Raw genomic sequence first — 13,779 nt, forward strand, 5'->3', positions numbered from 1 at the left:
TACCAAATTAATTAGTTTGGTATGATTTTTAATTTCTTTATGACTCAGTCTTGATAGGTTGTATGTTTCTTTGCATTGAACCATTCATTTCTTTTTATTTATTTTTTAAAAGATTTTATTTATTCATTCATGAGAGATAGAGAGGCAGACATAGTCAGAGGGAGAAGCAGGCTCCATGCAAGGAGCCTGAAGTGGGACTCGATCCCAGGACTCCAGGATCACACCCTGGGCCAAAGGGAGATGCTCAACCATTGAGCCACCCAGACGTCCCACAGCCATTTCTTTTTAGTTATCCAATTTGTTGGATTATAATTGTTAATAGTAACCTCTAATGATTTTTTTTCTATTTCTATTGTATCACTTGTAATATCTCCTCTTCCATTTATGATTTTTTTCTTAGTTTGGGAAAGTTTGGCTTATTTTGCTTATCCTTTTGTACATTAGTTTCATTGATCTATGTCTTTTTTGTCTCTCTTTCATGTATTTCTGCTCTGATCTTTATTATTTTCTTCCTTCTGCTAACTATGGACTTAGATTTTTTTTCTTCTTGTTCCAACAATCTTATATGCTTCAAACAACTTTGATGATAAAATAAGAACAATATTTCTAGGATATTTTACATTAGTATATATATTTTATTTCTGGTACTTTTCATTTCTTCCTTCAGATTTTATGGAAGTTCCTCAAGGCCTTCCTCTATCATTACTTGTACGTCAACTGTGGTACAGTCTCCATTCTTGTTTATCTTGGAATGTCTTTATTTTACTTTATCTTAAAAAGTCATTTAGCTGGATATTGATTTCTTGATTGATACTTTTTTCTTTCAGCTGTATGAATACATCATCCAACTCTCTTCTGTCCTGATTTCAAGTAATGTCAGCAGTTAATCATATGATTCTCCATTGCATTTGATGAGCAATTTTTTTCTTGCTGCTTTAGATTTTCTTTTTCTTTGTCTTTGACTCTTCACAGTTTGACTATGCTGTATCTAGGTGTGAATTTCTTTGTATTTATCCTACTTTGGATTTTTTGTTATTCTTGAATATGCAGATATGTAAACTAGTGTCTTTCGTAGAATTTTAGAAGTTTTTGGCCATTATTTCTTCAACTGTATCTTCTGTTACTTAAATTCCATATATAGGTGAAATCATGGTATTTACCTTTTTTCTGATGTATTTTGCTCCGCATAATACTCTCTAGTTCCATCCACATCATTGCAAATGACAAGATTTCCTTCTTTTTATGGCGTAGTAATATTCCATTGTGTGTATGTGTGTACACTGCATTTTCTTTATCTGTTCATCATTTGATGGGCTTCTGGGTTATTTTTATGCTTTGGGTATTGTAGATAATGCTGCTATAAACATCAGGATGCATATATCCCTTTGAATCAGGACTTTTGTATACTTTGGGTAAATACCTGGTAGTGCAATTGCTGGATATTAGAGTAGTTCTATTTTTAACTTTTTGAGCAATCTCCATGCTGTTTTCCAGAGTGACTACAGTACATTTGAACCTAATATTACACTGTATGTTAACTAACTGGAATTTAAATAAAAATGTGTTATATGTGTAAATGTATACATATATAAATATGCATACATATATGTATGTATATGTCTTTTGGCCTTTTCTTTTTATCTTGTTCTTCTGGGACACCTATTACATATATATTGGTATGCTGTATTTTATCCCTGAGGTTTTTGAGGATTGTTATTTTTTTTTCCTTTGTGCACAAACAGTTGTTTTATTTCTATTGGCTGGCCTTAAGTTCCCTGATTCTTTCTCCTTTTATCTCAAATATGCTGTTGAGAACCTCAATATATTTATTATTTCAGTTAGTATGCTCTAATCCAGAATTTCCATTTTGTTCTTTTTGTGTAATTCCTGTATTCTTATTGAGAATTTTTGTTTGTTGATTTATTATTATAGCACTTTTTTTTACTCATTCAAATATGGCTTCCCTTAGTTCTTTAAACATACATGAGTGTTGCTTTGAAGATTTTCTTCTAACTCAAGTATCTGGGGGAAGTCAGGGACAGTTTCTCTTGAATATTTTTTCCCTCACTATATATTATGCTTCCCTGGTTTTTTTTTTGGGGGGGCGGGGGGAAGGGGTTAAAGATATACTATTGTAGGAAGAATAAATTTTGATGTTCCCCAATTCATTGTGGTAGTGTTAGGCAAGATGGAATTTTGGGTTCTCCAAACTGTATTTGTATTGTTATCTTCAGGTGTATGTTTATAGTTTATATGGATTAATAGAACTCTGAAGTATGTCCAGATCACCTAATGTTTTGTCAGGGTTAAATTTCACCAAATCAGCTTCAGTTTCAATTATGTATTATTTACCTGAAGTATCTACCTTGACTTAGTTTTTTTAATTCCACTATATATTTCTTTCATCAGCCAGAAAATACTTTTTATCTCATACCAAAGTGGTGACTCTTCTTTAGACAAGGAAAAGGTCCCTATATCAGAATATACTTACAAGCATCCATCTACAAAGAATTATTATTATTATTATTATTATTATTATTATTATTATTATTAAAGATTTTATTTATTCATGAGAGACACAGAGAGAAAGAGAGGCAGAGACACAGGCAGAGTGAGAAGCAGGCTCCATGCAGGGAGCCCATCCTGGGACTTGATCCCAGGTCTCCAGGGTCATGCCCTGGGCTGAAGGCAGTGCTAAACTGCTGAGCCACCCGGGCTGCCCAAGAATTATTATTTTAATGCCTTACTACACTTTTACTCCTGCTAAGACATTCCCAGAGGGCCTCACACCATATTATTAGCTTTTAAAATGTCCCTCAAGCCCAAATGACAGAGTTTGGGTTACTCATGACTTTGCTTCTATATGTAAGCTCTTGTAGAGTATGCACACTGTTCAGTTAGGTTTAATTTATCAGTAATAACTATTACCACAAATGGATGGAAAAACAAAACCAAACAGCCGAGAACCAGGCTGATGTTACCTTGAGAGAGATAATGTGGTATGGATTTTAGGCTAAGCAGATATGCCTGTTAATAGTTTCTGGCTTAGATTAAGTCGTTGAATTTTCTGACTCACCATTTACTCATTTCTGTAGTGGGGATAATATTGCTTCTCTTGGAGGGTTATGATGGGATTTAGGACTTAGCACACAGAGGACATTTAAAAAACGATATAGCAATTATTACCTACATAATTATTTCTGCATGTTTATATTTATTTTATGTTATTGAAACTGCACAGAAATTCCATGCTAGCAGAATTTTAGTAAGAATTCCCTGGTGCTGAATGTCTCAACTTGAGTCTATTCGGAGTTCTAATTTTGAGGTTTCAAGTGATGTTATTGAGTTGACTCTCTAGCTTGATTTGTTCAGACTGATACTGAGCCATTAATTTAGGTCTGGCCATTTTAAATTAAGTTAGTTGAAATCATCCAGCATATTTCACAGAATGAGACACCTACAAAGGATGAGATGGTTGGTATTTGCGTGGTTACGCCTAAATTAATATGTAATCCATTACATAATTAAATGTGCAGGCATCATCTTATTGTCTGCATAATGTGATTTGGAAAGCATAATTCCCGTTTTCATTTTCTTCTTCTTTTGACTTAACCATAGAGCTCTAGGTAATTTCCAGATCTGTTAATTGCCCTCTTCACTAGTTTGTGTGAATTGTTCCCTCTTCTTTAAGAAGATTATGAGACAATGGACTATGATTATTGTAGCAAAAGGTCATATGGCAGATAATTAGGTTGACCTGCTTATGATAAATTTTTTTTTCCCCCAAGTGCTTTCAAGCAATGAATCTGTGAATAGATTCTACCTAAATCTCCTTTGCACAAAACTTGCTGGAGATGGCACTATTGATCATCAGAAATTTTCACTGGAGGATCTACCAAGTTTGAGCACTAGCTTTGTTTCACTGGGATCGTACATGGAGCAAGGCTGAGATGTCACTAATTCTAACACTCAATAAGTACTTGGGCCATGTAGTAGTTTTGCCTTAGTTTTCAGTGTATAGTTACTGTCATGACAATGCCAGTTCCTTAGTACATAATTAACAAACATGTATATATTTTGTGATTCTTAAAAAAAATCTCTTTTGAGTAGAGTGAAACTCTACTCCAAAATTATTTGTGGCGACTTGTCCTACAACAGTGGTTCCAATATTTGCACTAATTGATTTGTTCTTGTGGTTTGTGTATTCATCCATTTACTTATATATTTACTGAAGTAGCTCTAAACTCTGAATTTAGTGGTGAGACATTAACTTTTTAAATAGATTTTAACTTGGAGCCCAACTTCCTAGAACATCATCATGATGTACTTACAAGACTAGAAATGATGTTTTTTATTTTTTTTATTTTTTATTTTTATTTATTTATGATAGTCACAGAGAGAGAGAGAGAGAGAGAGAGAGAGAGAGAGAGGCAGAGACATAGGCAGAGGGAGAAGCAGGCTCCATGCACCGGAAGCCCGACGTGGGATTTGATCTCGGGTCTCCAGAATCGCGCCCTGGGCCAAAGGCAGGCGCTAAACCGCTGCGCCACCCAGGGATCCCAGAAATGATGTTTTTTAAATGCAAATTACATAGGTGGGCTATTACCTAGAGTCTGGAAAGTTAGGCTTTATTCAAGATTGTGACTGATAGGTTTGACATAGCCGTGTTTATAAGCAGGGGCTCCATCTAGCAAACCATTAGTAGCATTTGTGATTTTTAAGATACGTACATATTGAGGCTTCATTCCCAGTGGAAGCCTCTCCTCTGGTTTCCTTTTTAGTGTTTGGCTTTCAAAATATCATGTACTCATGTTCTCACTGACAGTGGCTCCCACTCAAGGTGTGTGAACAAATTTGACCTGAGATTATATTCCTGTGGTGATATTAGAATGGAAGAGGTGATGTGTGATGGAATGTCCAACTAGTGTCCCTCTATATTTTCACTGAAACATGTGAGTCATCTGGATGTTAAAGTAATTGTGAAAATAAGATAGGTTGGCATATCTATGTGATATTATATTTAAAGGGCTTTGCATAAAAAAATGTGTGCCAGTAGGCAAAATGAACACTGAGAAAATCCTATGAAACCCTACTAATTCATTAGGGATTTTCCTAATGAACTGTGGAATTGACAGAGTTAGGCTGTGTGTAGTGGTAATTTACACTAAGTACTAGGCATTTAAACCTGCTAATATGATCCTTCCCCATCTGGACCTGTGTTGTCAAGGACGCCAAGGAGAAAGACTTGAGTTTTTCTGAAGGGATTCAGAGGCTTTAGAACTGGGGAAATCCAGGCATATCAGTTTCATCTGCTATGATTACATTTAGTCTTTTATTAAAAAGCTGATCTAAAAGAATTAGTTTACATAGGATAAGTATTTCTTTCTGTAACGCCATTTCATGTTGACCTTTGATGCAAAGTGGGATGAAGGGAAAAGGAACATGACCAAAAAACAAAACAAAACAAAAACCAAAGCTACCCAGAACTGTGAACTCCCAGGGAAAAGTGTGGATGTCTTTTAATAACCACATTGTTGGGCTGGGAATATGGTGAAGTGTTATCACTGGAGTCTTAAAGAGGAAAAAGTGAACTCAGATTTCCCTTATATCCTGCTTGGTATTTTCTTTTTAAAATATTTCATATAAGTGAATGGGATACAACACCATAATTTTATTGGAATGTTGGAATATAAATGTAGTAAAAAATATTTTTCCCCATCTGGTAGGTGATGTTTTGTCTGGTTCATGTTTCTACTTGGCTACTTAAAAAAAACAATAACTTTATTTTTTGTGAAGATACAGTTTGATACCTCCATAGTTCATGGAAAAGTTGACCCTCTGTGGCTATAGTGCCTTGCCAAAGGCTACTCAGCAGATGGCTGGCTGAGCAAAAACAAATCTGTCTCAACCTCAGACCATCTGCTCCACTCCAAAATATACTGTCTTCACATTTCTTGATGGAAGAGTAGCTCTTCTCTTAATTTACATCTGTGTGATTCTGAGCTTTCTGATTTAGGTTTTTCTTAAATTAGGAAGATAAAATAATATTTTATTGGCAATTTTTGGTTTATAATGCATTGATTTTCTTATTTTAATCTCAGAACAATTCTTTGAAATTTGATAGATATTTTGCCACTTAACAGATGGGAAAGCTCAGACTGATTTATGTGAAATCCCTTGGCTAGTTATGCACTGGATCTGAATCCTATGTTCTTGGATATAGGGCCTTGCTCCTTTTCTTATGTTGCCAAATTATCAAGATTTAATACCCTATTACTTTTCAAAATACATTTTGAGATACCTGAGTTACCCTACAGGTTATGTGGAGCACAATCAAAAGGCACTGAATAAAGGTAAATTAACTTGTCTTTGTATTAGAAACCTAGCAATACTATAACAGAAACAAAAGTAGAGAGACCTGTCACTAGGGCTGTAACTACCTGTATGCAGGTACATATAACATCCCTATAAGCAGATTTGCTTCATTTTCCAGAAATAGACAGACCTTAGAGCTTAAGGTCAACTCAAGGAAATAGTGAACATTTTCTTTTGTAAGCCCCCACATTAGGCTGGTTGGGAGGTGAGGATCCAAGTTGAGTAATAGTCTTACATAACAGAGAACTTGAACCAATCTTCAGGAAGAATATGGCATATCTAGATTCTCTAATAGTCATGAAGAATGATGTGGATACAGATCTACTAATAAACAATGATCTCTAAAAAATGATCTTTAAAACGTATTAGTAACTTAAAATATGTAATTTGTACAGCATGAGCCCTTTAATTGGAACAGCCATTCTGTATGCTTCTATATGAGCATATGTATATAAATGCATAGAAAAAGACCTGAAAAGATACATAATCCAAAAGGTCATCAGACTCCATGTAGTGATGCCTGGCAGGGAGGGGAAGGGGAAAAGAATATAATTAAATTTAGAAAGAGAGTTTTCAGTTTATCAGTATTGTTTCAATTTTCAGTAGGGAAATTCTTTTTTTAAAGATTTTGAGATAGAGAGCAAGATCATGAACAGGGGGAGGGGGTCTCCCCTCTGAGCAGGGAGCCAGAGGCAGTGTTCTGTCCCAGGACCCTGAGATCATGACCTGGGCTGGAGGTAGATCTATTGAGCCACCCAGGCACCCTGGGAAATGTTATTTAAGGATTACATATATCATATATTTTATTTTATTTTATTATTTTTTTAATTGGAGTTCAATTTGCCAACATATAGCATAATACCCAGTGCTCATTCCATCAAGCTGCCCCCCTCAGTGCCCATCACCCAGTCACCCCCACCTCCCACCCACCTCTCTTTCCACTACCCCTTGTTCATTTCCCAGAAAAAAATAAAGATTTTATATATATATATATATATATATATTTAAAGATTTTATTTATTTATTTTATTTATTTATTTATTCATGAGAGACACAGAGAGAGAGGCAGGGACACAGGCAGAGGGAGAAGCAGGCTCCCCATGAGGAACCTGATGGTGGGACTCAATCCCAGGACCCGAGGATCACAACCTGAGCCAAAGGCAGACGCTCAACCACTGAGCCATCCAGGCATCCCGAGAAAATATTTTTATATGGGCTTTTATTTACATGTGATTCAAAATATGAAATAGTTTCCCTAGGTGGAGACCTGGAAATGGATATCTTAGGCTAAAGGAGGAAAAACATGAGTAAGTGTATGAAGATGCTAAAATAAAGTGGTTAGTTACTATGCAGCTTTTATACAGTGATAAGAGATGATCTATGACTTATTAAGTCCCAAATTAATCAGTTGCAGTTCACTTAAGGTAATGGCGTGTTTCAATAGGTTTTTAAGTGGATTAGGCAGATAGATCCCTAGAAGCCAAATGGTTTGATGGATACCTCAGTGGGAAACCTAATTGATTTCCCACAGACTCTCCAGTGCCAACAAAGCCAGATGCTGTGTGTGGTTATTCTTGAGAATTTTCTCCCCTTAAGACTAGATGATTGTCAGGCAGAGGAAACAGTGACCAATTTGTATTTTAAAAGGAGGAAAAGGCACATAGCCATGCTATTAGCTTAAGGTTTGTTATTCTTGCAGAAGTATACATTTCCCCATAAAACTGGGATTGTTTCCCCATGAAGAGTGTCACTAACCTTTTGCCTGCTTGCTTTGGGTGCTTTTCTGGGCAGCCTATTTAGATGTTTAGACAGAAGCACTTTCTCTGACTTAATTTTGCATGAAAGTAAACGTTATGTATAATGTATAAGAAATAGATAGGCCTATATGCTGTGCTGAAGTTCTTTTAGATTCTCACGTGATCTGTTCTGAAGCACTTAATAATGTAAAACATACAATGTAAGCGTTGCTTTTATGATTTAGGAGCACTCTCCTTGTAAGGGCAAGTGAACTTCTTTCATATTAAAGTTGGAAAACTTACATTTCTAGTAATAAGACTTCATTAAAAATAAAAGATGAAGGATAAGATGACAGCTTGCAAATGTTTGTGACTTGGAGCTCTCACTCCAGACGTTTAAGAAATGTTTATTTCCTGAGCCTGGTGTTAGGAGTCATTTTGATTTCTGGCCATTTAGTTGGTCTTTAATGAGTGCATGAGATCCTTTATGTTCCCCTGACTTAACTTTATTTCTGGGAAGTAGGAACAAAGGCTGAACATAAATGCTACAGTATGGTTTAGCTATAAAACATTCAAGACTACTCTCATCTAAATTAAGGAGTACTTTGAGGAGTTCATTTTCGAAGGTCACAAGTTACAGTAATGATTCTGTTGCCTAAAATAACCTATTTTTCTTTAGAGCAAAGCAAAGGGATAGCACTACAGAGCTCTGATGTGTTGTTTCACATTTTCCTGAAAGGAGTAAACCATATTTTCTTTCTGCTCAGCTTTCCTGTTTGTTTATATCTGTGTGTATTTGAGGAGGAGAGGAGCTCAAAGAGAGAGGAAGGAGAGGAAGATGGATCAGAGAAAGTGGATTGAGTCTCTGAGAAGACAGAGTTGCCTTCGTGGATTGTCTGTTCATTTGCTCTTGCTAACTCCCACTACCTGGAAAAATATCTTGTAACAGATATGTCCATCTGTGGCGAAATGAAATCAGTGTGGCAAGATTAATCCATCCCAAATCCATGTGTTTTTCAGGAATCTTTAAAATCAGTGCAACTATCCTAGTGATCCATACTTCAACATTTGGAGCAAAGTGAAGCATGAAATGATTTAAATATGTTCAGTATATAAACTTTACCAAAAAATGACTTTTCTTGAAAAATACTAGAGCACTTTGTGTGCTATGAACAGGTCCATAATTACTGAGTTGTGTTTGCAAACACTATGTCTCCAGTGTACAATCCATTTAAGAATCAATTTTAAGAAATGAGTGCTACTTAAGTGCCAGTGAGAAATGACAATATACAAAATTAATGATAGTGGTTCCCTTATTTTGAGTTCTTGTTATGCTTTTGACACTGTGATAAGCTCTTCATTTAGGTTTCACATCAACTCTATGGGGATGGTATAATTATTATAATCACTATATCATTTTCCATGGAAGAAAACCAAAGATTAGAAAAGTTAGTAGATAGTAAGTAGTGACGCTGGGATTATTGCTTAGGTAACTGTGTATAGAACCCAAGCTCTTAACTGTTATAGTCATTCTAAAGGAATTAACAGATATGGGTCTGAAATAAGTCCAGTGGCATACTGGGAGCAGTTCTCATAGATTCCTGAGAGCTGTGTGTTACATATTGAGGAATTCTGTGAGCTGATTTATAACTTTTGACTTTGAAATCAACAGTTATTAGAGTATTTATGTCAGAAATGGGCAAATGTTACAAATCGAGGGTTTTTTTTTTTTTTTTGAGAAATTGGTTCTCTTGAACACCATTTAGTAACATAGTAATTCTAACAGCAATGTTTGTCAGAGTATGATTTCTAAACCTTCACATTTTAAATGGGTAAGTATGGAAGAAATGCTTTGAATATCAGATTTTTTGCCCAGTATCATTTGTCTTGGTCTGATAAAGTGCAATTAATATAGTTAGAACTGAGAAAATTAAATTCAAAAGAATTTATTCCTAAGTGTCAGAGTAAAAGAGAAGTTGTTTCCTAGCCTCCAGTCTTTTATCTGAAGACTTTGGAAAGAAAGTTCTTGTCCAGCTGACTGCAGAGTATGAAAGCAGTAGCTGTGCCCACATCTGGGATTTTGCTTGGATGACTAGCTGAGGAGGAATGGAAAGAAATTTGACTGGGAGCACAGAAGCCCATGACAGGAGGGGGGAGGAGTCCAGTGAAGTAAAGTTCATTAAAAAAATATATAAAACAAACCAGAGCAAAACATGGGTGCCATGCTCTTGTGGGGTACAAGTAATCCTAGTGGCCAAGATGACAGGTTTCTTTTATCCACAAGAGAATTTTAATTTTGGAACCCTAGCTCTTCATCTTGCCTAGAAATCACAAAATATCATTCTTTGCTGGTAAGAATCATTCTAATGATAGTAGCTCAATTTAAGAAATACTTAAATGTTGAAAATTATAATTTTGATATATCAGTTTATCAAATTTATCCTCCTAATATTCTTTTGTGAAAAAGACATTGTCTTACTTACATTTAGTGTGTAATGTATTTATAATGTATAACTATATTTATAATGTATAACTCCCTTCTGTTAAGAGAGTCCTTTGAACATCTTCCCAGGCCCAGTTAGATTGCCTACTGGATCCTGCTTATCTAAAGGAAAAGCTATGTGAATGATAATGTACTTATTCCTGAGAGGAATAGTTCTAACTCACCAGTTAGGTCTTACCCTGTTTCCTTCACCACCTGATAGTTAGCTTCTGGGATTTTTGGAATTTATAGGGTTATTGATTAGAGTGGAAGTTTCAGAGGAAGGAAAGAGAAGGGGAGCGGTATGATTAAGGCAAAAAACAAAAACAAAAACAAAAAACAACCCACATACATCACACCACCCAGCCACCCATCCCTGGACAGAGCAGAAATTACATTGCTACATCTAAAGTTAGAGACCAAATATGTATTCAACTTAAATAAAACAAAGTAATTGTTTTCTTTCTGGATGAAAAGAAGCCTGTATAGATGACTGTTTTGTGCCAATTCAATTTCATATTTATTAATTTCAATTATTAGTTTGAGGCAGGTGTTTCTTGTTCTTTATATTTTTTATTAGCTGACTTCTTGATAGATTGGAAATGAATGGCTTTGAGAGTCCAGGAAATTGGCAGTTTAATACTGCCATGAAAAATTTAGTATTGTAACTTTGGAAAAGTTACCTAACTTGTCTGTTTTCTTGTCTGTACAACACTAGTAGTAATCCTTATGGATGACCATAGGACTTACTGATGATCTGAGTGCAATGCCTAGAAGAGTAGGCCCTCAATAAATGGTAGCTATTGTTATCCATAAATTCAAATATGGATTAAATGTGAAATAAATAGATAATGTATTTTGATGATTTATGAACTGACATTAGAGAATTGACAAGTACTCTTTTTTTTTCTGTGAAATAAGCTGAAGTATAATAAGGTAAATTGGATCTGGTTGCTTGATGATGATGATGATGATGATGATGATGATGGAGGCATCTTTTCTTCTTTCCACACAGAATGTTCCTCCAGACCTCTCCATCTGCACCTTTGTGCTGGAACAGTCTCTCTCTGTCCGGGCTCTGCAAGAGATGCTGGCTAACACGGTGGAGAAGTCAGAAGGGGCAAGTACTTAATTTGTGTATATTTGTAATATTTTAATGAACTCATTGTATGAATGATTTCTTTCATAGGTATTGAAGATTTCCTTTTTGCTGAAATAAGTCAATGTGTTTTACTTGTGATTTCCTTAAGTTTGACTTTCTGCTCTGTCTAGTAGACCTGTGATATCTTAAAGAACCTAAAAAAATGCAACCTCAAGGTGGTGTATGTCATTGCACCTCATGCTTATGTCTATAGTTTAAAACCGAATCTTTCTTTGAGCATTTGTGTGTTTTCTTACATTTTCAGAGCTGTTATCCTTACTATCTTATTTAATTGCTTTATTCATGGCTATTTGTCTCTAATTAATGTGTACTTCATTTTCAAATACCTCTAACCATGTGACTATGTTCTAAGCTTCTTTGTGGCAAGTAAAATTTCATGGCACTCATATTTTAAGTAATAAAATTATGGTGATATGGCTTTAATCAATTGTAGTTTTGCAAATAGCTAATAATTTTCCTCTGAAAATTGAAATTCTTATTCTGTCCCCTAATGAAGACATTTTTTTTTTCCCTTGAAGTCTGATTTGGTAATTTAAATTTTTTTTCCATGCTATAACTTGCTATGACAGATTTCTGGGATACTTTTATGCTTAACCAATTCATTAAAGGTTAAAATTAAGCAGAGGATGGATGGCCAAATTTTGGTTTCTTGTTTTTTGTTTGCTTATTTTTTTGTACCATAAGTACTGCAGTGTATGGTTTAAGAAACTACACTTTCTCCAGGAATGAAACTGAAAAATTTCTCTTGCCATTATTGATCTGTGTGTTACTATTATAGTTTTTTTAAAGATTTTATTTATTTATTCATGAGAGACACAGAGAGGTAGGGACACAGGCAGAGGGAGAAGCAGGCTCCCTGCAGGGAGCCCAATATGGGACATCCCTGGACTGCAGGATCATGCCCTGAGCTGAAGGCAGATGCTCAACCACTGAGCCACCTAGGCTTCCCACTATTATAGTTTTTAATAATTAACCCGGTTTAGATAAGTAAGGGCATTGAAGAATAACACACAGTCCTTCAGAAAATGAGTGATCAATTAAGATGTAACATATTTTCATTAGCCTTCTTATTTTGAAAGATTTGATGTCACAGAATTGAATTGGTTTGTATATTATTTCTAAATTCATTTTAAATGTTAATAGTATACTAGTATGGAGGAGAAACTTTAGTGATTTTTATTTGATATTAGAACAACTTTTTTTAAAAAATATTTTTTTACTGGAGTTCAATTTGCCAACATTTAGCATAACACCCAGTGCTCATCCCACCAAGTGCAACCCCCGCCCACCTCCCTTTCCACTACCCCTTGTTCGTTTCTCAGAGTTAGGTATCTTTCATGTTTACAACAACTTATTTTATGAAAGATCCAAATATATGTGTTTTTACTTTTCAAGTTCATTTTTGGTTACAAAAATTTTTTAAATTACTATATTAGCCTATATAGAATGTTTTTAAAAATTTCTTTTCCTAAATGCAAAGCTTTTACAATAGGCTTAAATAAACTCAAATTTCTCAATTCAACTAGTTTTGTTTCTACCTGGAATAACCTCTTCTGATTTTTAAACATCACTGAGGCATGTCAGGTTTGAAATTGAAATCTATTTTTACAAGAAAATATAATTTTTCTTTTACCTAAGCATCTGGGAAAGTATGTATTGCCATTTTACTTATCTTTGTAGATGCCAGCTGATGGATGAAATGGTCATAAATTTAATTTTTATATTGCTAAGCCAATTTTCCTATATTTAACATCTTTGAAAAGATGTCTTATCCCTCTAAAATCATGGGGTTGTACTAGGCAAGCTTTAAATTTTCTGTGTGAATAGAAGCATTGGAAATCCTGTTTTAGGAGTTACATTTTTAAGATTAAAATTTCTGCACTATCCTGCCAATATTTTATTTAGCTGTATTTTATTTTGAATTCTTCCCCATCTGCAGGTTTCTATCAGTTTCTAAAGTGGCAATTTATGTGATGTGTGGAACACCATGTTTCAAAGTCCGGCATAGCTACTAATAAGGCATT

The 13,779-nt window shown here is 34.9% G+C and overlaps 1 protein-coding gene across 7 annotated transcripts in view; it reads left to right on the forward strand.

Moving 5' to 3' along the window:
* RYR2 (ryanodine receptor 2) overlaps positions 1–13,779 on the forward strand; it is a 726,974-nt gene that overhangs the window by 253,115 nt on the left and 460,080 nt on the right. For all 7 annotated transcript variants that reach the window (XM_041747478.1, XM_041747480.1, XM_041747481.1 and 4 more), the window contains exon 3: positions 11,609–11,713. In XM_041747478.1, the coding sequence (XP_041603412.1) occupies positions 11,609–11,713 (105 nt within the window). The remainder of the gene's footprint in view (positions 1–11,608; positions 11,714–13,779) is intronic.

The sequence above is a fragment of the Vulpes lagopus genome, chromosome 3 (assembly GCF_018345385.1).
Source record: "Vulpes lagopus strain Blue_001 chromosome 3, ASM1834538v1, whole genome shotgun sequence".
Classification (NCBI taxonomy): Eukaryota; Metazoa; Chordata; class Mammalia; order Carnivora; family Canidae; genus Vulpes; species Vulpes lagopus.